Genomic DNA, 25,747 nt, shown 5'->3' on the forward strand with positions numbered 1-25,747 from the left:
AACACCCTGTTGTGCGAGAAAGAAGTCTGCTCTTACTGGCTTTATATGTTATTCAGGCACTTGCTAAAAATATCTGCAAAATTAGAACACTTGGAAAGAGGATCGTCTTCTGTCTGCAGTTCCTGTGCGGAATGTTTCCATGTGATCGTGCAGAGCATCTATGTTTTGTACTTTATATTTTACTAAACATCTACAAAGACATGAGGCATTCTGCACAGGGACCATTATGTGTCATTAGTATTTTCTGTCAGCAGGCCAGGATTTGTGGAAAGGTCACCAAGGCCTGGGCCTAGGGTGGCAGGATTTTAGGGGGTGGCATGCTGTCCAACCACACCCATATTGGTTCAAAAACACTGGGGATGCACAAGAGATTCAATAGATATTTAAATTTCCTGTGCACAAATCCCCATTGCTCCGGTCCCTGAAATTTTGTGAATAAAGGGGAGAGGACAAGGGTGATGAACGGCAACGGGCCTAGGGTCGTCTGTTATGTAAATCCAGCCCTGTCTGTCAGAACTGGGGTACTGGTGTTGATTCTGCCTTCCTGGAGACAGATGGGTAGATAGAATCTTAGGGCTATGGAACCCCCACAACTTTCTGCTTGAGGGTAGTTTCCTAAAGCTAAAATTTGTCTCTTCAAAGAGTTTTATTGTAATCAGTCTGTCCCTAACAGCAGAGCCATATCTTCTATCTAGGCACCCAAGCAGGGAGCGATTCTGGGCCTTCCCGATGCCACCACCCTTGGAGGCAGAGTGGGTGGCACATTGATATTGCAGCAAAATTCTCGACTTGCCTCAAAGCAGCAGTGCCCTGCACCCAAGACACCAAATAATTTTGCCGTTTTATAGGAATACCTTTATATTATTAAATGCTTTGAAAATGTTTCCCTCTAGCATGCCATTGTTAGGTACCCCTTGTTTTGTAGATCAGCGTTTGTGCAGACTGTCCTAGCCATGCACCAGGGGAGGGGATAGCCTGGTCTGGTGCCTGAGGGAGCCAAAACTAAATATAGCTCTGCAAAGTAGAGTCCTGCAGCAGGTTGGGTACCTGCGGTACCCTGTGGGTTGCTGGTAGAAGTTTCTGGAGCGGGTATAGACACAGGTCGTGGTTCTCCGGATTTGCGGGTCACAGGTCAGGTCGCGGGTCTTCTCAATAGCGAGTTTTACTCCTTTTTTTCTGATCTCACCCACTTCCTATGAAGTCACTTCCTGTTTACAATGACAGCACTTCCTGTTGTGGGTCGGGTTCGGGTTTAACAAGTTGGTTCAGCGGAGGACTCTACTGTAAAGATGTCAACCTTGGGGGATCTGCGACACGTGAAAGGTGTGGTCTGTGCTGTCGCCAGAAGTGAGGTCACAGAGCATATCTGTCACCGGAAGTGACATCACTGCACATGTGCAAACTAAAGAAGCTGAATGCAAAGGCTCAGCCCCCCCAATTATAAAAGTTTCAAAAGCTGTATCCATCAACATGGTTCTAAATCCAGGGCAGGAATGTTACTGCAAATGCAGTAGCAATTGGCCTTGCCTTCCAGGAATATCTAGGCCAGCCAATAACAGGGCCCCCACAATAATGACCTATTTGGATGACCTATTTTGCCAAAAACTGAAAAAAAGTGAAAGATGTTATCTTGGAACTTTTAGGCAACGTCCTTCTCCCAATGATTATTTTTCCATATGGGAAATCATTCTAGTGGCAAATTATGGGCTCTGTACAGTTTCCCTGAGCACAGTCCCTTTTTTTAATGATAAAGTTAAAGTGAATTGGCAAGCTGGCCTGGGCTCCTAGCAGCTTTGATAAGTGAAAGCAGCAGGTTTTCAGGAGAGACAGAGGCTGATGCATTTAAATCTGTCTGGGAGGCCTCAAACCACAATTACAGGCTCAGGTGATGAGCGGTGACCTGCCGAGAGAATTTAATCCCAGGCACAAATAACCTTCAGTATTTCTAGAAAGCCTGATAGATTCTACATGACTTCCATGCTCATACCTGATATATTGCAGCTTTCCTTTGTTCTTGTGTGTCTGGTTACAGGCCAATCTAAGCTACGTGATGAGGGGGAGCTCTCATCTTTTCAGGGACCATGCCAGAAAGGTAGAATGTGTGCCTCATACACAAACTCTCCTAGCAATCAAGGGAAATGCATATTTTGAAAAGGAGGACGAAAAATGTGCCATAACATTCAGGCTGCTCCATTTTTAAAACTGACTCCATCATTTAGCTGCCAGTTTTTAAGTATCGTTCTTAAGGGTAAAACTCTGGCAAGTTAGATCATGATCATGACAGTTTGGCACTGCTTATGTGTGGTCAAGAAAAAAACCTAAGCAGTTTCTAACCAATCTTCATATTTAGGGATGCACCGAATCCACTTTTTTGGATTCGGCCGAACCCCCGAATCCTTCACGAAGGATTCGGCCGAATACCAAACCGAATCCGAACCCTAATTTGCATATGCAAGTTAGGGGTGGGAAGGGGAAAACATTTTTTACTTCCTTGTTTTCTGACAAAAAGTCACGCAATTCCCCTCCCTGCCCCTAATTTGCATATGCCGAATCCTGGCCGAATCCCGCACCGAATCCTGGATTCGGTGCATCCCTAGTCATATTAGACATTTGAGTTTTTTCATAACTAACCTCCCATTCGAGTTGTGAGTACATTCAAATATTAGGGTAAAAAAAAAATTCACATGAATTCGACCTTTGATAAATAACCCCCAGATGTCGGTAACAACCCAAGTAATCCACACATAGAAAGAACTCAAAACAAATAAGTACATAAATTATGCGTAGTAAAATGGATGACACAGGGTATAATAGTATATTCAGCTAGTTCAGTCCTAATTCATGGCCTATAAAAAGGTTTCTCATTACCAAGGTGTCACACAAGAAGCAACTCATGAGGTGTAAAAGCAAAGAGCTCTCTCCAGACCTTTGCAACCTTATTGTTGCAGAGTAATAATTACTGAGAAAAACGTTGACATGTTCAATACTAATTTTCCCCACTGTATGTCCATATTAGTAGAGGAGATATGACCAAGAAGGAGGAAGTCATAAGTACTGGTTTTGGACTTTACAGTGCACAGGTCCTTGAAAAGGATAGACCTGCTCTACGCACAATGACCCCTGTTCTAAATTCATGCTTATATCTTCCTGAACATGTCAAAAGATTGCTGCCCTGCTGGGGGACCCAGTGGTGCACTGAATGATAAGATATATATGCAATATATATATATATATATATATAGTATATGTATTAAAATAGCTTTGAGCACCACAAGAAACAATACATTCATAGATTATAGGAATCTGCCATTAATAATGGCAGTTGTTTGGGCTTAGCATTCATGGTAGAATTCAACACTTTATACAAGGAATCAATATGACTGTAAAAGCTCTAAAGAGAAACATTAAACGGTTTGACAGCACAGAAATATGCTCTAAGGTACCAGGTTGTTAAAAGTTGTTAAAGGCGACAGAAAGAGTATATCCATAGAAAATGAATAGTGACACAGAAACAAACCTTCCTGGTCTACAAAGCAAAAATTCCAATATATAAAGGACTCCACTGGTCAATAATTCAGCAACAAGCTATCACTTTATATTAGAAACAACGATCCATTGTCAACCACACAGCCTACGTTCAGAAGCACTATTGGGAAAAGAGTATAGTGAATCTGTACCCCCAATTTTATATTATAACTCAATAAGGAGTTTCAATACCATATAAAGGCAGTAGACTAAAAGCAGACTTTATGAGGATATCATTTACAGGATATTCATGGCTCTTTTGTGTAATGTATAACAAGCAGGGTTGAACTGGGACATCCAGGGCCCACCAGGACTGTGACTTCAAGGGCCCTCCTAGTCAACTCAAAGGCCCTTGTCACAGCCTCCAACATCCCCCTGCCCATACCCTTTACCTCCCTTGTCCTTAACTTTCCTCTTGACAATCCAGGTGGGGAGCGGCCCCTGGGCTGGTAGTGCCCGCTAGGTTTTCTCCCTGGAACCCTGCTGACTCAATCTGACACTGTATACCAGCTACCAGTGACAACACCACAACTGAACATGTTTCCCAGAGACTCTTAGTGACCAGATTCTTAGCCTGGGATATATGGTAAATAGAAAAGGCACTACACTCACAGCCATTTTGGAAATATTGTTGCCTCTTTGCTATTAGACTGACTAGCTCAGAGCTGGGGTGGTTCTTTTTGGCATTTGCCAAAGTTATCAACACCATTATCATACAGTCTTCTCGACCATTGAGTCCATACCGCCTTCACTCTAGGAGGCAGTGCCATATTTACCATATAGGTACTCAAGTGACCATGTCTAGGGTTACAGCTTTAGGTGGCTGGCCCTTCAGTGTTAAATTGGTAAATTAAAAGTTTGCATTAAAATATCACCACACACACACACCCCGCATGGGCACCGGATTCTTTCTGTCAAAATCTGAGGTAGAAATACTGTATATCTGGGAGGGCAGTAAACTAGGTAGTTTTCAGGTTGACTTTAACACCACAGACAATTCGTTGCCCCTGGCTGTCTCAAACAGACTATACAATGCCACCCCTCTCGCTTAAAGGACCAGTAACATCAATTTTTTTATTAAAAAATTTGTTAGTGTAGAGCAAAAAAAAAAACAAAGACATATTAAACTTTTAAGTCTTGAAACGTTTTAAGTCTTAAAAGAAATAACTTACCAAACTCTGCTTGCGCTCCTCTTCAGGAGGCAATCCATTGTGCGCCACTCAATTTCTCCTCCCTGCTTTCCTTATAGATGATAGCCAGGGAGGAGAAATCAGGAACCGCATGATGGATCATAGCCGTGTTGACTTTTCTGAAGAGGAGTGCAAGCGGAGTTTACGGTAAGTTATTTCTAAATTTCTAGCGATTTAAAAGTTTAATATATCTTTGTGTTTTTTTATTTTAAAAAAATGATGTTACTGATCCTTTAACATTCAGTGCTTCTGCATAGGTCGGGGGGGGGGAGACCACACCCATGTCTGGACTGAGAACCAAAATCGTCCCTAGCATTTCAGGTACACAGAGGACCAAACAACCCCCACCAGCCCATTAGATATTGACTGTGTATGGTAGTATCTTTCAGCAACCCCTCTGGCATTTGCATATTGCCAGTCCTGAAGTGGCGTTGTCAGTGTAGAGAGCACAATTGCATTCTCTGCACTATAAGAGATGAAATTCTGATTTAAAAACAGTATTTAACAAATGGACTTTCAGCTCTTAAAGTTACCAGCAGGAGTGGATTCTTCCTGCCTAAGGTAACTGTCACGGCCGGCACCCAATACCAGAACAAGTGCCAAGCACCCTGGTCACGGCTCGGCTTCACCAGTAGTGTGACCACCGTTGGGCTTCGGGAGGAGCCCTCAGCTGGACTTAATGAGGGGTACAAGGCGAGATGTTCTGGCTGGCAAAGGGGCACGGCTGTTAGCAGAGTCTTTTGGGCAGAAGGTCACGGTACAAATGGAGCAGGCGAGAGAATCGTCAGACAGGCTGGGTCGAGGCAGACAGATATCAAGAATCGTCAGGCAGGCAAGGGTCAAAACCGGGTAATCAAACAGATGGGATCAGGCAAAAAGAGTAGTCGAGATGCAGGCAAATGTCAGGGTTCGGATATCAGAATTGTCAGGAACAGGCAGGGATCAAAACCGGAATAACAGATAAAAGCTCTCAGGAACAGACAGCACAAGGCTTCAGGAACCACTAGAATCAAGATTCTATCACGGGCAACCATTAGCTATGCTGGGCAGCTATTTGTACAGTTTGAAATTCGTGCCTTTGCGTGCTGGTGTCACTACACCAGCGCGCCTTTAAATAGAAAGGAGGTGCGCCGCGCGCGCCCTAGAGAGCCGGCACCAGCGAAAACACGATGGCGCAGCCTAAGGTGGCTGCGGGGAAGATGGACCATGCGGCGGGTGTCCCTGCCGATTGCGCGGCGGGCGACCCTGCCGCACAGGTATTGTTACAGTAACTTGCAGGCAAGTTTCTCAACTCCAAGTCAAAACCCACCAGAACACCAAGGCCTCTCAGAACGAAGTTGGTCCGGTGCTCAGTAGAAGGGATCGGCACCCTCCATTTATCATAAATGGAAGAACAGATACCGATGATCGGGACTCCATGCCAGCGTGCCAAGCCCTGCGTGTTTATTACAACGTAACGATTGGTCCCAAGTGCCGGTATTTGTTCTTCCATTTAAGTTTCTCAACTGGCCTCATGGCAGCAACTCCCCTGCTCAATACATAGTATACACCTGCATCACTTATGCAGGCCCGGACTGGCAATCTGTGGGTTCTGGAAAATGCCAGAGGGGCTGCTATAAGGTCCCATAGAAAGTCAGTATTTAGTGGGCTGGTGGGGACTGTTTGGGCCTCTATGTGGGCTGATTGGGCCTCTGTGTACCTGAAATGCCAGGGCCTATTTTAATTCTCAGTCCAGACTACGCCACAATAAACCCCAGGACAATACAGGCCCCAGGGGACTAGAAAGGGTGAGAGCAGATTGGGATGTGTTTGTGAATGGGCTGCTCTGGGAGGATCATGTTCCTCAACCCACATCAAATTTAAATATAAGATATGTTTATGAGTTTCTTACATTTTCCTCACAAACATATGGACAGACTTGTTGCAGATAGTAATATCCACGTTTTATTGAACCCCTTTTTCAGCATTAGACTCTGTAGTTGGTATACGTATTGTGAGTTGTTATACAAGGGGACACATATCGAGTGACACAGGTTTCCTATGCACTGGAAGGCACATATAAAGCACTTCCAGTCTTCAAGGATGAAGCTATTTTCACTGAAATGAAAGCAGTTTGACAGCTGACATCTAGAAAATCCCAATCATTGCTGCAATCAGTTCAATTCACAAATTCCACAAAGTAATCACGGGAAAGCCACGTTTCTGTTTCATTAATAAAATTACCTTACCATCTGTCTGTTATTGTAGCAACACATCATTCAGGCTCTACTTGCAGCATAATAATTACAGGGCTGTTACACTATGGATCTAATCACACATACTTAAATAGGATATTGTTCATATGTGCTATGTTCACCCTGGTTAATAGTAATGAAAAGGACTGGGGTAAAACAGGCAAAGCCATGCACAATTTGTTTTATAAATGCGTCCAATCTATGGCTGAGAAATGTGCTTCAACTGAAATGCCGCTGATAAAGTGCTACTGTTGCCATCTTCTTATATTGTCACCTCCTTGCCCCCAGACCTGTGATGACCTAGTATTGAAAACAGACATCTCTAGATGGAATTATTGAAATGTCCTATAAGCAGTAGCAATAGCTATGCTTTAAAGGAGAACTAAACCTTTTTTTAAACTAAATATGGGTAGAAGTGCTATATTTTATGTACTGAACTTACTGCACCAGCCAGAGGGTTGGCATCTCTATAACATTAATGCTCCAGGCCTATAAGGTTGCAGAAGCTCCCTATCTTGTATTTTATTAGGGGTGTCAGTGACACTGCACATGCTCAGTGTGCCCTCGGCAGCTGCTGAGAAGCTCAGCTTAGGGGTTGTTGCGAATCATGTAGCAGAAAAGAAGCTGATATTTTATAGACGTTGATGCTACAGAGGTGATTATTAAATTTGGATTGATTATCTATAATGATAATGATAATACGCATTAATTACTAAACAGCTTTGTATCATGACTTTTATATTCCACATATACAGTATATTCTGAGTCCTATGCTTAGTAAGTGACAACAGCACGGAGCATGTGCAGAGCTACTGGGGCACTTTCAGAGACAAAGGATTGTGGGGCATGGGACTACCTGAGGCAGGGGGTCGCATTGCTTGTGCAAAAAGCCCAATAGCGCTCTCTACACCAGTGGAGTGGAATTTCTGAGTTAAAATCCAGAAATGTGGCTCTTAAAGTTACAAGAGGCAGCTTTTTGCCACACTTTCTAACTAGTTCTCATCTTGCCTCGTGTCAGGGGCGCCCCTGCTTGTACAGAACCCAAAAACATAATGTACAGCATATCTAGCCTTCTTCTTTGTTAAGCTTTAGTTTAAGGGCTATGGAATACAAAACTTTTTTATAAGACCTGCCAGTAACATAACTTGATTTTTGCTGTCCCCTCCCGTAAAAATATATTTGTAGCCCCCTCCACAATGTGTTACTGCTAACCCCTACCCTCTGATACACCTGCAGATACACATAGTAGTTTGGGAACTGCAATTATTCCCTTAAAAACTTGCACTAGGGACGCATGTAGATATCAAACTATTCTATAGATTTTGCCTTTTTTGTAGGTGGAAAGCAATCTGTGGTTGCTGCTACTTATAGAGGAAATCTAAGGTACTGACAGATGCTAAAAGTAAATCTACAAACCAATGTAAAACTTAAAAATGTACTTGGTATCCGGAATGCTCGGGACCTGGGGTTTTCCGGATAAGGGATCTTCCCGTAATTTGGATCTTCAAACCTTAAGGGTCAGGGCACACAGGCAGATTCGGGGAGATTAGTCGCCCCGGCGACAAATCTCCTTTTCTTCGGGGCAATTAATCTCCCCGAACTGCCTCCCCTGCCTTCCCGCCGGCTAAAATGTAAATCGGTTTCTGAAGTTTCCTTGTGAGGCAATTTTGGGTGACTTCTGAAAACGAATCGCGCCAGCTAAATTGTAAATCGCCGTTGGGAAGGCTGGGCGACTAATCTATCTGAATCTGCCTGTGTGCCCTGACCCTAAATCTACTAGAAAATCATGTAAACATTAAATAAACCCAATAGGCTGGTTTTGCTTCCAATAAGGATTAATTATATCTTAGTTTGGATCAAGTACAAGGTACTGTTTTATTATTACAGAGAAAAAGGAAATCAATTTTAAAAAATTGGATTATTGGATAAAAGGGAGTCTATGGGAAATGGTCTTTCTGTAATTCGGAGCTTTCTGGATAACAGATTCCATACCTGTACAAACAAATGTAAGGCTACAAATGTATTGTTATTGCTACTTTTTATTACTCATCTTTCTAGTCAGGCCTCTCCTATTCATATTCCAGTCTCTTATTCAAATCAATGCATGGTTGCTAGGGTAATTTATAGATTGCTAAAATTGCAAAGTGGAGAGCTGCTGAATAAAAAGCTAATTAACTCAAACCCACAAATAATAAAAAATGAAGACCAATTGCAAATTGTCGCAAATATCACTCTCTACGTCATACTAAAAGTTAACTCAAAGATGAACAATCCCTTTAAAACACAGCTTTATTTTACTCTATAGGGTTCTTTGGCTCTAGCAAAAGCTTTCATTGAAATGATCCTGAAGCTAAATTAATTGGTATTATTTTGTACAAGAGCAGTGGCGTAACTAGATATTACTGGGCCCCACAGCAAATTATTTTTCAGGCCCCCAAATGTCTAGAGGTTGACCTGTTTTACCAATATTCATTAAAATTGTATATGAATTAGGGCCTCATGGGGCCCCTATACCTCCTGGGCCCCCCTGCAGCCGCAGGGTCTGCTTCCTCTGTAGTTACGCCCCTGTACAAGAGATCACCATCTTTTTTCTGTCGGCATAATATTGTGCTTTAAACCTAAAACCACCGAATCACTTTAATTAATATTTGATCTGGATCAATGTTTTTTTAAATGTGCAAACCACACTTACAGGTTATAAAACAGCAAAGAAAGTAACATAGGTTTTCTGGTAAAAGGTTTTTTAGAACAATAAAACTATGACTATAAATAAAAATATAATTTTTGCATAGTGAAAGAGTTACAATATTACAGTTGATGCCAGTGTGTGTCCTTTTCCCTATTCTGGCTTGCAATATCGTTTCAGCAGTCTGAGGCAGGCGGTCAGAGAATAACTAGACAAGATCCTTTTAGCTGCTATTTTGTTTATAAAAAAATAGACAATAGACTAAACTTATTCGATTTTTGGCCCCGGGATCAGCTTAATTTGACTGAGCACATTGGTGGCCAAATCTGGCAAATAAATGCTTTTTTGGAGTCATTGCCATCTAAAAAGAAGACGACACACAGCAGTTAAGTTATTCTACAGTCTATTACATCAATGTGTCATGAGTTATCTTCATATAAAGTATACATACAGTATATACATTCATATATTGTAATTCTGCACAACCTTATTTATTTGTGTGTTTGTATCTGTTAATATAAGGGGAAAGCAGCCATGATTGTTCTCATGAGAGCACCACGTTCAAGGACTCTATTATAATCTAAGTTGCCTCCAGAAGGAAGAAACACATCCCAGCGCTTGCTCTAATTTTCTCTCAGGCTTGGAGGGTGCTCCTCATCAAGAAACCCAGGTAAAATATGTATTGCTTTTTAACTAAATTAATTAGTTGAATGTTTTTTCAATGAAACTTCTTGTCTTTTACTATCGACATCAATAAAGTGTTATCAATGCATGGATAAAACTGTAATATTTGTTGTTGACAAACATTATCCAAAATTGCATGCGTACTTGGGACTAGTAACACCAAAGATTACAGGCATAATAACACAGGACATACAAGGAACTATTTAATATGACAGAATATAAAAGGCAGAGAACAGTCTGGCTCAGGGACAAGGCTCATAAATGTGCAATACACTCCAGATTTTTATGTCCCAGATACTGTGTATATCCTTTGGGCTTATGGAACATGTGCTTTTTTGATCACTGTGGTCTTCCCCTCATGAACCGTGACAGCTGACCTTGAAATGACTGCAGTGATAACATACAGCTATATGCAGTGAACCTTACAGTACAGCGGAATGAATGGAATTTAGAACGGTTGTTTAAAAATCTGTAGTCTATGGACGAAAATATTACAAAGATTTGGTTGGCTATTTACAAACCACCAACCTCTAGTTTGTTTTAGGATGTGACTATAGGGGATGAAGAAGATGCTATTCTGTATATAGTTGGTTTGAAGGTGTAACAGCAGGTGCATATAAAATATGCTCTCTAGTATGGCAGTTGGTTTTTAGGTTATAACTACAAAGAGTGAAGAATATATGGAATCTGAGAAAGCTCCATTGAAGAAAACAAAAACTGTAAACCCAAATGCCATTGCCTTTAGCAAACCTCTGGTAGGCTGGGGGGAAGCGGGAGGGGGGTCTACCCAGGGTAGGAAGAGGGCTTTTTTTTATTACAGGTTGAATTCTCCTTTAAGAGACATATTTACAGTTATCAATCTAGAAATTCAGCTATTCTAATGTAATCTCAGCACTTGCAACATGGTCCCCCTGGACCCCTTCTAGAGTTGAAACAGGGTGCATGGGGGGGAGCAAGTAAGCTGACTCAGGGCAACAGAGGGGTCAACATCGTGCCTGTGGGTGGTGATACTTTATCTTGTGTTTGTCTTTTAGAATTTGGTGTCTAGTGAAATAAGTGTATTTAAGATAGTCATAGACTGATATAATCTGTATGCTGTATGTATTAATATCTATGTACAATGGGTCCTGGTCAGTCCAGAGATAGGGCCTGCTGATGCACCATATTGGCCAGTGCATTGTTAGATGTGCAAGTGGCTTAACTTAACGTCCTGCTGTTCTGAACAATAACAAGATGGCCACACCACATGTTGCCTGATCAGAGTTCATGCATTGCATGGCTAACTTTGCAGACAAGGCATATATTGTGACTAGGGCTGCACCGAATTCATTATTTTGGATTCGGCCAAACACCCGAATCCTTATTAAAAGATTCGGCCGAATACCGAACCGCATTCTAATTTGCATATGCAAAGGGAGGAAACATTTTTACTTCCTTGTTTTGTGACAAAGTCAAGCGATTTCCCTCCCTGTCTCTAATTTGCATATGCAAAATAGGTTTTCGGATTTGGTTTGGCCGGGCAGAAGGATTCAGCCGAACCCGAAAAATGCAGAATACCGAACAGAATCCTGGATTCGGTGCATCCCTACAGGCCTGGACTGGCAATCTGTGGGTTCTGGCAAATGCCAGAGGGGCTGCTGTAAGATGCCATTGAAAGTCTCTATTTAGTGGGCTGGTGGGGGGCTGTTTGGGCCTCTCTCTAATTGGAATGCCAGGGCCTCTTTCATTCCCAGTCCAGACCTGCATCCCTAATTATCAGAGACATTTGGGGGGGGGAGCCAGCAATGCTACTGCTAATTGTAACCACAATTTTGCATTTTGAAAACTGTGATGGAACTGTGGTTTGGTGTTAAGGGTTTAGGCCTTGCAGCTATCCAAAAGTGAATGTAAAATTAGTAAAGCAGATGCTCAGTGCTCTTTTAGGAAGGCAAGATAAATGGACTTTATTAAAAGATCAATGGTTTTAGCTCTCACTGGACTAAAGCTTCAATCCTGTAATAAAGTGCATTTATCATGAAACTCCACAAGTGATGTACCTTAACCCATTCAAAAGATATATTTAATGTGTATACCCGCTGGTATATATTGAGAACACAAAAAGTGACCACCTTTGTATGTATCTGCTTTAAAGAAAAATACACGATGCAGCCGTTTGTACGCCTGCAAACCATGGACTTTGCATTTATTCACAGCCCCACATTATGTATGTACTATCTATCTATCTATCTATCTATCTATCTATCTATCTATCTATCTATCTATCTATCTATCTATCTATCTAGCATCTCTATGATTGCAGAGTATGATGCCTGATCAGCCAATGAAGAAGCAACAAGGGCAGAATTAATCTGCAGATGGAGTCTGATTCATAGCTTGCCCCAGCTGTACTTCAAGCTGCACTGGTCTGACACTGGCTTTAAAGGGATACTGTCATCGGAAAACATGTTTTTTTCAAAATGCATCTGTTAATAGTGCTGCTCCAGCAGAATTCTGCACTGAAATCCATTTCTCAAAAGAGCAAACAGATTTTTTTATATTCAATTTTGAAATCTGACATGGGGCTAGACATTTTGTCAATTTCCCAGCTGCCCCCAGTCATGTGACTTGTGCCTGCATTTTAGGATAGAAATGCTTTCTGGCAGGCTGCTGTTTTTCCTTCTCAATGTAACTGAATGTGCGTCAGTGGGACATAGGTTTTTACTATTGAGTGTTGTTCTTAGATCTACCAGACAGCTGTTATCTTGTGTTAGGGAGCTGTTATCTGGTTAACTTCCTATTGTTCTTTTGTTTGGCTGCTGGGGGAAAAGGGGAGGGGGGTGATATCACTCCAACTTGCAGTACAGCAGTAAAGAGTGATTGAGGTTTATCAGAGCACAAGTCACATGACTTGGGGCAGCTGGGAAATTGACAATATGTCTAGCCCCATGTCAGATTTCAAAACTGAATATAACAAAATCTGTTTGTATTTTGAGAAATGGATTTCAGTGCAGAATTCTGCTGGAGCAACACTATTAACTGATTCATTTTGAATTTTTTTTTTTCCCATGACAGCATCCCTTTAAGGGATTCCATAAACACTGGAAGGGCCAGATGGTTCAACATTATCTCTGAGCCAGTCTCTTCTCTAAGCAATGACTGTGTTCACACTCACCAATATGCCTGGGTAGGGTTCGGCTGATGACTGGCAGTGGGGGGGACATGGACTGCAGGGATGTAGTGTCGTCGTCCTCTGAGCAGCCAGCCTGGATGGCACGGAGGTAGCTGTGGCTGCGTGAGCGGAAGTAGTTGGGCAGATTGAGGTCAAATACCTCATTTTGGACGGTACTAGATTCTTCAAAAACTGCTGTAACCATTGGGAACCTGTCGCTTTCCTCGTCTTCTTCTTCCTGGCACATTGGATAGAGCTCTCTCTGCTCCTCCGGCACTGTACACAGTGGGTATCGTTCTCTCTGTTCTTCGGGGACCTGATTTAAAGGAAATCTTTCCCTGGGATCTTCAGGCGAGTATCGTTCTATCTGTTCCTCCACCACCTGGCACAGTTGGAACCTGTTCTGCTCTTCGGGGACTTGGCAAAGGGTGAACCTCTCTATCTGCTCCTCTTGAACTTGGCACAACTGAAAACGATCCCTCTGTTCCTCTATTGTCTGGCTCAGTTGGTACCTCTCTCTGTGTTCCTCCATTGCCTGGTTTAGGTGGTACCTATCCCTTTGATCGTCTACTTCTGGAATCTGGTACTGTATCAGGCAGCGAGGTACACTATCCTGTGCAGCAATGGAAGAGAAATTACTTTGGTATGGAGGAAAACTTACGATGGTCACATACAACTATCTGTGGGCTAATAATAATGCACCAATCTGGTCTTTGAACTGTTGCCAAAAAGATCATAAACACCAGCAAAAATTATGAGGCAAAATATATTTTTCCTATTATAGGTATAGGTATGAAACCTGTTATCTAAAATGCTCAGAACCAGGGGTTTTCCAGATAACAGATCTTTCAGTAATTTGAATCTTCATACCTTAAAATTACTAGAAAATCATGGAAATAGTGAATAAGCCCAATAAGCTGGTTTTGCTTCCAAAAAAAGATTAATTCTATCTTAGTTTGGATCAAGTCTAAGATACTTTTTTATTTTTACAGAGAAAAAGGAAATCGTTTTTAATTAATTGGGATTATTTGATTATGATAGGTTATATGGGAGACATCCTTTCCGTAAGTCTGAGCTTTCTGGATGAAAGGTTTCCAAATAATGGATACCAGCATACATATTCTTCGGCACACCACTTACTTTTCCTTTTTTCTTTAGGGTGCATTCAACTCATCCAGCTACTTCCAAGCCTGGTTTTCATACAACGATTCCCATAGGGAGGAAGCACACCAAACATATAATTTTGCCTTTTAGGACATTTATTCAGCAGTGTTGGCACAAGCTTTCGGGGTCAACCCCTGCACCTGAGGAAGGGGTTGACCCCGAAAGCTTGTGCCAACACTGCTGAATAAATGTCCTTAAAGGCAAAATTATATGTTTGGTGTGCTTCCTCCCTATGGGAATCGTTGTGTTCCAAATAATGGATCCCATACCTGTATGGTTTTTTTCGTTCATATTATTATGAGAATACACTTTTCAGAGATGTGTGCGCAGACTGCTCGCCTTGACTAATTCATTAAATCTCAATAGAACTGTATCAACTGCTGCTTCACTGAAAAGGACAATGCCCCATAATTATTCAGCCACTACAAGCAAACAGATGACAGCTGTGGACAAGCAGGAGATAACTAGGATATATTTCCCTTTAAACCTTAGAAAGTATTTATTAATGCATATGGCACAGTTACCTTGCAGTGTATTTGCTCCATCTGCTGTGATTGATATGCCCCCAGGAATCACAGTGAAGGAGGCAACTTAGTGAATGAGTGCAGTTGAGTGCACTTTCCTGTAACCATATGGTGATAGAGAAAACAGGCAGAATCTTCTGCCAGGGCCAGCAGGTGCTGTGCAGCAGCCCTTTCCCCATCTTTCCCCTCAATACAGCCTGTTCTACTGATATCCTCCAGGAGCACATGTGGGTCAATAACTGGGTGAGTAGTTGTGAAACATCGGGATATTCTACCCACCTGTCATTGTATAATTGTAAAATGTAAGAGAGTGTACAGCTGTGCTGGAACTGAGCTAGATCTGCAACCTGTAACTTGTAAAGCCAAGGGCTTAGCTTTCCATTTTTAGGGCTATTTCTTAAGCAGCATCTCACCGGTGCCCTTGGCAAAACATTTGCTTCCATTTTCTAACGTGTAATAGACTAAAACTAATTGCAATTAGTATTTTTGCATAATACCCCTGGTACAGGAAAACCAGACTACTATAGTGTTTTAAGGGTCCCTTCCATTACTCTTGAACTCAAATTTCTAAATGCCTTAATCCTTTGCATCAAAGTACCATCTATAAAGTCCATATATCCCACTGTGTTGGTTTCCAACAGGATCTGGAACAGGATCTAAACCCAAAAATGCAATTGATGCCAACCTACACAAAGTGGTTCTCTGAGCACTTTATATTTTATATACAATTTTTATATTTCTAGTGTTTTCTGAGATACACAGCTATATACAGTTTTAGACTTGTAATACTAAGCTTTCTATGCACATTCCTGTATATTCAGTTAACTACTTATACTCTGACTTTCGGAAAGGCAAGAGCCTGGTATTAGCAGCGTAGAACTGCTAGGTTTGTAGGCCACTATGGGGCATGTCTACAGGGATCATGTGAGGTTTTTTTGTGAAAAAGATGCTGCTTTATTCCCACTAGGTCATCTCTGTAATACCTTGTTCTTTTCAGAGGCTTTTCTCTTGCTATACCACTAATTCAGACTTAATAATGGTAATTATTTCTGAACGACAGGCCTGGATCAAGAATCTCCAAAAAGCTCAGACTTGCACATTGGGAGGATTGCCCAAACTAAGTGATGAACATTTGTGTCCCTGCTCTGCTCACCTGGCACATACTGTTCTCTTCTACCACAGTCTCAGTCATCTGATTATAGTCCTCTTCCCAGCTTTGAAACTTTGGAGGGGGGAGAATATCCAGAGAATCCATACGGTCCAGGCTTCTAGGAACATACCCCAAAACAAAGAGAAAAAGTTAAAATCCTTTCACAGAGAAACATGACGTAGTTGTAGACAAAGGTAAAGAGTGAAAGCAGGATATAAGCAATGGTCAGTAGACCAATAGTCACCACAAGGGGGCTAGAACGACCTGCACTGCCACCTGAAACCCCTCCTGCCTGCAACCATGCTGTCAGAACCATTGCTCAGTGGCATGGGAGGAACTGGGATCACAATAATGTGATATGAAAGAGGCCCCAAATGTATTTCTACAGTTGGCCCAGAAACGTATGCCACGGTTTACAGGAAGAAATTATACTGAGCAATATCATGACTTATAGGGGTTATATTAAGCAACAAGAGGATTTATAGGGAGGGTTATATAGCGCAATAGGAGGAGTTATGGGAAGGGTTACATGAAGCTATAGGAGGAGTTATAGGGAGGGTTATATGGAGCAATAGGAGGAGTTATAGGGAGAGTTATATGGAGCAATAGGAGGAGTTATGGGAAGGGTTACATGAAGCAATAGGAGGAGTTATAGGGAGGGTTATATGAAGCAATAGCAGGAGTTAAAGGGAGGGTTATATGGACCAATAGAAGGAGTAATAGGGAGGGTTATATGGAGCAATAGAAGAGGTTATAGGGAGGGTTATATGGAGCAATAAGAGGAGTTATAGGGAGGGTTCTATGGAGCAATAGGAGGAGTTAAGGGAGGGTTACATGGAGCAATGGGAGGGGTTATAGGGAGGTTTATATGGATCAGTAGGAGGAGATATAGGGTGGGTTATGGGGAACAATATGAAGTATTAGGAATGACTGCAATTAATTCAATGAATCTTCTACAATTTAGCTGCTGCACATTATTTATGGTTTTTGCTTTCTCAGTGTCTGTACCTGTGGATACCCACCTGCACAGTTGCTAGAGTGAATAAGAAATAGAGGTTTAAAACCCTTTAAATGAGAAGGAAAGTCTTCTTCTAATTTCCCTGGGCAGATGCATGTGCAGTAAAATTAAATATGCATCTTTTTAGCTAACGTTCGCATGGTCAGAAAGAAGAAACAGGAAGAGGATTGCTTCATGGTGCTCCCTAGAAGAATCCCGGGCCGGTGCAGTTTTCTCCTAATAGGAGCACTGGCCTGGGTTGTCAGGTAAGTAAATACAATCACTTTGGGGTGCCTAATTTTTGCCACCCCAAGCCAAAAAAAGACTTTTCTTCTCCTCCAACATGATAAAAAAGTAGCTGATTATAATAACACTGTAAGGGTGATGGCACACACAGAAATGTGTTTCCTTTGTTGATACAGTAAATCACATCACTCGATTCATCACACAAAGTTGCCTTGGTTTTTAAGGTAATTTGTTCCTAGTGCAGATTTCCAGTGGATGACAAATCTCCCTGTGTGCCTAAACTCATAGATGGAGTGTCTGTGAGAACAGAGGCAATAATAATAGATTTCTCTCAGTACTCTGACATGAACTGACTGGGCAGTTAATTTCTTCTATGGTATTAATTGCACAGTCATTTCAGTAGAATTTCGTTATTGCTTGTAAACCTCTGGCACCAAAGAAGTATTTGGTAAAGCTAAGGGCTTTATCAGTTGCCATCACACTGCTTAATTTGATATGTTTGTGTTGTACCTAATATTTATTTAGTTTTACCTCTGGGTGGTGCTCTGCTCACTGAGCGACAGCTGTGTGGCCTTGAGGTAGCTCTGCCTCCTCGCTGCAGTTTTGGGGGAAGGTTGAGGGCTGCCCTCTGACTCATCACTATCTACATCCCCCATGGCCTTGATATAGCTGCCGCTCCGCATCCTCCTGCACGGGATATCATCATCCTTAACTTGGGGTCCGCTCCAGTCCCCGCTTGGAACCTGCAAAACAAACAAACAATATAAATTTCTTTGACCAAAACGGTGGACAACTCAAGAAACGAAAGCACTACATAACAGTCAGAACTCATCGTCTAACTTGAATAAGACATAAGGACGTAAGGGAAGCATTTGTAATCTGTCATGGTTTTTATTAAACCACCTACCTGCAAATACTGACAGCTGAGGTCCTGATGACAGGACTTAGACTTCAGAAAAGCTTTGTCTATAGTAGCTGAAGCCTTTTGGCACACCTCACGGGCATGGCTCAGTGTCAGCGTGGACCAAGACCCTCTCTTTAACGTTGACGTTGAGCTGGCAGGGAGCACCTCTTGTGTGGTTGGCAGAGGAGACAATGTAAGTGATGGAGGCTGGAAGGGTGTGAACTTGAGGTCATTATTGCTTTTGGATGCCTTCAGCATGCTCTCACTGATCGTGTTGTATCCACTAATGAAATGTCGAGCTGCATGCTCTGGTCTTCTTCCCAAAGTCATCATCCCTGCTGGGTTGCGGTAACCCCCTGTGTCACTGTCTAAATTGTCATCTGAACTCCACCACCCAGATACCCCACTCCCCCTTGTTTGCCCCTTTCCATCCCCTTTGCCACGCTCTTTACTTTTGCTTCTTCTTGTCCCCTTAGAGTCCTCTGATGATCCCTTTTTGCCATTCACGCTGGCTCTGCCTCCACCTTCCAGGGACTGAGACTTGTTGAATAGCTTCTGCACAGAGTTGACCAGATGGCGTATACGTCCAGGGCTCTCACTTCGGTCCTTGCCCTCTGGTGCTCCTCGCTGGAACTGCAAGGTGCTGAAACCATCCTTGTGGCTAGGCAGTTGTTTCTCAAACTGGTCCAGGAGGCTAGCAGGAAGCCTATTGATTTTAGCAGGTGGAATATGGGGTGCTGGGTAGGGTGGGGTGTCCTCTGGTGATTCATATTGAGAATTAAAGTGGATCCGTGGAAAGGTGCTGCTGTTGGAGAGCTGATTGTTGAGTGGATATAGGCAGTCTGGATGCAAGGAATTGTCAGGTGTATACCGAGGCTCTGGGGGGTAGGACTCTGAGGAGCTGATTAGATATGGTGTCCTTTCCTGTGGGATGTACAGGGAGTCTGGATGGGAATCCAGGGTTCCTGAGAGGTGCCGTACACGGGCGTCCCCCAAACCCTTCATTGCAGTCGGCACCTGTTAAGCATCTCGTCACAGCTTTGGGATATGGTTTTCATAAGCCCTGATAGAAAGGCAAAAATAAACATTACCGTTCATATAGAAAATAGGTTATACATTATGCCATATTAAGCAAGAAGTAGGAAAGATGGATAGATGTGTCCCAAGCTTTAAAGGGAAGTTCACCTTTAACATTTAGGGGCCTATTTATAAATATAGTTACATAGCTAAATTGGGTTGAAATAAGACAAAAGTCCATCAAGTTCAACCCCATCAAATAAAAACCCAGCATCCATACACACACACCCCTCCCTACCTTCACATAAATTCTATATACCCATACCTATACTAACTATAGAGTTTAGTATCACAATAGCCTTTGATATTATGTCTGTCCAAAAAATCATCCAAGCCATTCTTAAAGGCATTAACTGAATCAGCCATCACAACATCACCCGGCAGTGCATTCCACAACCTCACTGTCCTGTCTGCAGTGTCGGACTGGCCCGGCGGGAAACCGGGAAAAAACCCGGTGGGCCCCGACCCTCGTGGGCCCCCGCCGGGCCAGAACCCTTCTCTAGATATTTAGAACGACGCTGTTGCGCATGCGCGCCGAACGACGCTGTCGCACATGCGCACAGAACGGCGCTGTTGCGCATGCGCGCCAAGCGGCGGTGTTGCTGGGCCGACAGCAGTCCTGGTGGGCCCCGGGCCCCCCAGTCCGACCCTGCCTGTCTGTGACATTGCTTCAAATGAACGTTCTTTTCTTCTAGTCTAAAGGGGTGGCCTCTGGTACAGTGATACACTTTATGGGTAAAAAGGTCCCCTGCTATTTGTCTATAATGTCCTCTAATGTACTGTAAAGTAAAATGTAAGGTGTAATCATGTCCCCTCGCAAGCAGTTTTTTTCCAGAGAAAACAACCCCAACCTTGACAGTCTACCCTCATAATTTAAGTCTTCCATCCCTCTAACCAGTTTAGTTGCACATCTCTGCACTCTCTACCGCTCATTTATATCCCTCTTGTGCTCTGATAAACTTCAATCACTCTTTACAGCGGTACTGCAAGTTGGAGTGATATCACCCCCCTCCCTTTTCCCCCCCAGCAGCCAAACAAAAGAACAATGGGAAGGTTACCAGATAACAGCTCCCTAACACAAGATAACAGCTGCCTGGTAGATCTAAGAACAACACTCAATAGTAAAAACCCATGTCTCACTGAGAAACATTCAGTTACATTGAGAAGGAAAAACAGCAGCCTGTCAGAAAGCATTTCTCTCCTAAAGTGCAGGCACAAGTCACATGACCAGGGGCAGCTGGGAAATTGACAAAATGTCTAGCCCCATGTCAGATTTCAAAATTGAATATAAAAAAAACTGTTTGCTCTTTTGAGAAATGGATTTCAGTGCAGAATTCTGCTGGAGCAGCACTATTAACTGATGCATTTGAAAAAAACATGTTTTCCAATGACAGGATCCCTTTAAGGAAACTCCCAACACACTGCCATTTAGTGTATAACTTGCATTTATATTATTTTTGCCAAAGTGCATAACCTGCATTTATCAACATTGAACCTCATTTTCCAGTTTGTTGCCCAGTTTTCCAGTTTAGACAAATCACTCTGCAAAGTGGCAGCATCCTGCATGGAACCTATAGTTCTGCACAATTTAGTATCATCTACAAAAATAGAAACAGTACTTTCAATGCCCACCTCCAGGTCATTAATAAACAAGTTGAAAAGCAAGGGACCTAGTACAGAGCCCTGCGGTACTCCACTAACAACACTGGTCCAATTAGAAAATGTTCCATTTACCACCACTCTTTGTAGTCTATCTTTTAGCCAGTTCTCTATCCAGGTACAAATACTATGTTCCAGGCCAACATTCCTTAATTTAACCAGTAACCTTTTGTGTGGCATTGTATCAAATGCTTTAGCAAAGTCTAAGTAAATCACATCCGCTGCCATCCCAGAATCAAGGCCCTGCTTACCTTCTCATACAAAAAAAATTAAGTAAGTCTGGCAAGATCTATTTTGCATAAAACAATGCTGGCACACACTCATAGTATGATTTGCTATAAAGTCCAGTATCATCCTTTATTAACCCTTCGAAAGCTTTCTTACCACTGACGCCAGAATAACTGGCCTATAGTTTTGAGGTTGAGAACGGGATCCTTTTTTGAATAGAGGCACCACATTAGCAATTCGCCAGTCTGTCAGCACTATGCCAGACCTCAATGAATCCTGAAAAATGTAGTAAAGAGGTTTGGCAATCACAGAGCTGAGCTCCCTAAGTACCATGGGATGAATACCATCTGGCCCCGGACCTTTGTCAATCTTAGGATAGCTTTGGACTGCTCTACCAGGTATTCAGGAATGAATCTGTTGGAGGGTGAGGATTTGGGACCAGCAGGTCAGATTAAACCCTATTGTATAAAAGTCTGAGAAGGAGTTGCTCTGATTCCCCTCAGCATGGAGAGAGAGAATGGCCGTGTGCAGACTGGGGCAAAAGTCTTCCTCTTAAGCTGAAGGCTCATGTAGTCATTTCTCCAATATTTCCCTGCTGGTGCAAAACGCCCAAAACCAAATATGCTGCTTGTCATTGATTTATAATGCAAATCCTGGTACAGAAGGCTTATGTTCCCAAAGTCTGCAGTACCACCACTGACAGGCTGATTTCCATTACAGTCAATGAGAGGCTGCATGACAAAATAGAAAAACAAATGCCACATTTGCCGTGAGCCCTAATAACTTGTCACCATATCTTTCCTCCATCCCAGGATTAAAGATAAAGAAGAAAGCTAAGAAATCTTAGCTATATCAAACCTTAATCCTGCTGTGCCTAATGCATGACAAACGTATCTCCCTATATCCCACTCTTCCCTCTCTCTATAAGATACACATCTGTCTCCCACTCTCCCTCTTCTCTCTCTATAAGATACACATCTGACACTCTTCATTCTCTCTCTCTATAAGATACACATCTGTCTCCCACTCTTCCCTCTCTCTATAAGATACACATCTGTCTCCCACTCTCCCTCTTCTCTCTCTATAAGATACACATCTGACACTCTCCATTCTCTCTCTCTATAAGATACACATCTGTCTCCCACTCTTCCCTCTCTCTCTCTATAAGTTATACATCTGTCTCTCACTCTCCCCTCTCTCTATAAAATACATATCTATCTCCCACTCTCCATTCTCTCTCTCTCTATAAGATACACATCTGTCTCCCACTCTCCATTCTATCTCTCTATATGATAAACATCTTCCTATCTCTCCTCTCTCTCTTGCTATAAGATACACATCTGTCTCACATGCTCCCCTATCTCTCTATAAGATACACATCTGTCTCCCACTCCCCTCTCTCAATATATATAAGATACACATCTGTCTCCCTCCCCTCTCTCGCTCTCTCTTTGTAAGATACATAACACAACTGTCTCTCACTCTCCCCCTCTCTATATAAAATACACAACTGTCTCCCTCCCCTCTCTATATAAGATACACAACTGTCTCTCACTCCCCCCTCCCTATATAAGATACACTGCTGTCTCTCACTCTTCCCTCTCTCTCTATAAGATACACAACTGTCTCTCACACTCCCCCTCTCTCGATAAGATACACAGCTATCTCTCTCTCCCCTCTCACTGTATGATACCCAGCTGTCTCTCACTATCCCCCCTCTCAACCAAGGATGGCCTTGGTTGTAGACTGGCTTCTGCAAATTAAAATAATTATTAGTTATTAATGAAAAACATAAAATCACTGCTAACATTTAATTTTGGATTATGCTCTAGATGAGCGTGTCAGGGGATAGAACCTTGTCCTAATTAGCACCTTGTGTACCTCTACTTCCGTCTCAGAATCTGTAGCTAAAACTGAATGTATGACATGAAGTATCTGCTGAATCCACTATCCACCTTCAAGTCTGAAACCGTTCCTGTTTACCATTACTCCTTGTTCCACTACTATAAAGGGCGCAATATCAGATGTGTGAATTAGGGTATGCAAGCACTTTTATAGAATCATTACGTTCAGTAAAACATATTGGTGGTGTTTGTTCTGCAAAGAATACTTTATTCCCCTCCCAGGGCATATTTGGTTGTGACGGGGGCACAGGGCAAAACTATAAAGATGGAGCAAGTAACATGCAGAGGGTTTGTAGTAATCCCTTGCTTGCAAATTTCTTGATTTTTTTCCCACCAGTGTATTTTTAAAGAGAAGATTGAGTTTATTTTGTGTACTTTTTCAACAATTATCATGTATACAAGTGGAAAATCTATTGGTGGTGCAGTGAGATAGCAGGAGTTCTGTATTGGACTTGATGGACATTTGCCTTATATATATATAACAAATTATATATATATATATATATATATATATATATATATATATATATATATATATATAAATATAAAACTTATTATATAACAAATTATATATATCACAAATTGTTATATATTGCCTTATGTATAACAAATTAAATATGCATTGTTCTCGAAAAGCAAAAGAATGGTTAACCATCAAATGTAAGCTTTGTTACCTTTGTCTGATGGATTGTCCCATCCTGGTCTTTACAATGACTCCACCTTTATATATTACCCTAAAAAAAGAGGAAGCAATAAAAATGCATGTAGGGGCAAATGGAAAAATAATTAGAGAGAAAAGGAATGCAAGATGCCTATATAATAATATCAAAAAGTCTCACCTTCATTCACCCAATTCTTAATTTGGACTTAAAGTGTGGTATGTGGTTCAATGGAATCCCTACAGAAAAAGCCTCCCCTTAGCAGTGCAGTGCTCTTTGTAGTTTATTTTGGCAGACAGAACAGCTACCCCTGTTATCCTCATGTAGGAGGGTTGGAGTCCAACTTTTACTCAATCTTTTCTTAACATAAAGAGGAAAGAGATACATTTCCATGTATATACTAGATAATCTCATTTGACGGTCTGTTTGGGTGGCGTGTAGCCTTTTAATCAGATGTAGACAACTTCTGGGTAAGAAACTAAAATTCCAGGCTGCTGGAGGGTCCCAGATTAAACAACTCTACATTCAATCTTACATGCCCAAAGATGAAATCTCACTAGACTGACATGGGTAAGACCACTAAGGAACAACATTGTCTAATCTTCATGGGTAACATACAATGAGTGAGGGGAAAGCAAGTAATGAAATGAATTATAGTGAAAACACTTATTCAGTACCTTTGTAACTTGAACCATGATACGGGACATTCGAGGAGTACTGACCATTGGAGCGGGAAAAACAAAGGAGAGAAATGTTAGATGGATGGATAGATAGGTACCATCTCTCCCTACTGTACCTGCTATCCCACAGTCACAGTCCCTTCCCAGAGACTATTATCCCACTGTTACTATAGGCACCATCTCTCCCTACTATACCTGCTATCCCACAGTCACAGTCCCTTCCCAGAGACTATTATCCACTGTTACTATAGGCACCATCTCTCCCTACTATACCTGCTATCCCACAGTCACACTCCCTTCCCAGAGACTATTATCCCACTGTTACTATAGGCACCATCTCTCCCTACTATACCTGCTATCCCACAGTCACACTCCCTTCCCAGAGACTATTATCCCACTGTTACTATAGACACCATCTCTCCCTACTATACCTGCTATCTCACTGCCACAGTCCCTTCCCAGAGGTTATTATCCCACTGTTACTATAGGCACCATCTCTCCCTATTATACCTGCTATCCCACAGTCACACTCCCTTCCCAGAGACTATTATCCCACTGTTACTAAAGGCACCATCTCTCGCTATGATACCAGCTATCCCACAGCCACAGCCCCTTCTAAGAGACTATTATCCCACTGTTACTATAGGCACCATCTCTCCCTACAATACCTGCTATCCCACAGTCCCTTCCCAGAAGCTATTATCCCCACTGCTACTATAGGCACCATCTCTCCCTACTATACCTGCTATCCAGGCCTGGACTGGCAATCTGTGGATTCTGGCAAATGCCAGGGGGGCTGCTATAGAAAGTCAGTATTTAATGGGCTGGTGGGGGCTGTTTGGGCCTCAGTGTGGGCTGATTGGGCCTCTGTGTACCTGAAATGCCAGGGCCTATTTTGACTCTCAGTCCAGGCATGCTGCTATCCCATAGCCACCTTTCCCAGAGACTATTATCCCACTGTTACTATAGACACGGTGTCTCTCTACTATACCTGCTATCCCACAGTTACAATCCCTTCCCAGAGACTATTATCTAACTGCTACAACAGGCACCATGTCTCTCTACTATACCTATCCCAGAAACTATCC

General features: G+C 42.3%; 1 protein-coding gene across 1 annotated transcript in view; it reads right to left on the bottom strand.

The window, feature by feature from the left end:
• The window catches only part of LOC108702751 (disks large-associated protein 4), a 97,838-nt gene that overhangs the window by 47,274 nt on the left and 24,817 nt on the right, over positions 1-25,747 (bottom strand). Inside the window, exons 2-7 of the mRNA XM_018238399.2 lie at positions 24,657-24,696; positions 23,995-24,054; positions 18,456-19,515; positions 18,080-18,291; positions 16,309-16,423; positions 13,471-14,080 (exon numbers count right to left, since the gene is read on the bottom strand). Of these exons, the coding sequence (XP_018093888.1) occupies positions 13,471-14,080; positions 16,309-16,423; positions 18,080-18,291; positions 18,456-19,457 (1,939 nt within the window). The 5' untranslated portion in view covers positions 19,458-19,515; positions 23,995-24,054; positions 24,657-24,696. The remainder of the gene's footprint in view (positions 1-13,470; positions 14,081-16,308; positions 16,424-18,079; positions 18,292-18,455; positions 19,516-23,994; positions 24,055-24,656; positions 24,697-25,747) is intronic.

This window comes from Xenopus laevis, chromosome 9_10S (assembly GCF_017654675.1).
Source record: "Xenopus laevis strain J_2021 chromosome 9_10S, Xenopus_laevis_v10.1, whole genome shotgun sequence".
NCBI lineage: Eukaryota > Metazoa > Chordata > Amphibia > Anura > Pipidae > Xenopus > Xenopus laevis.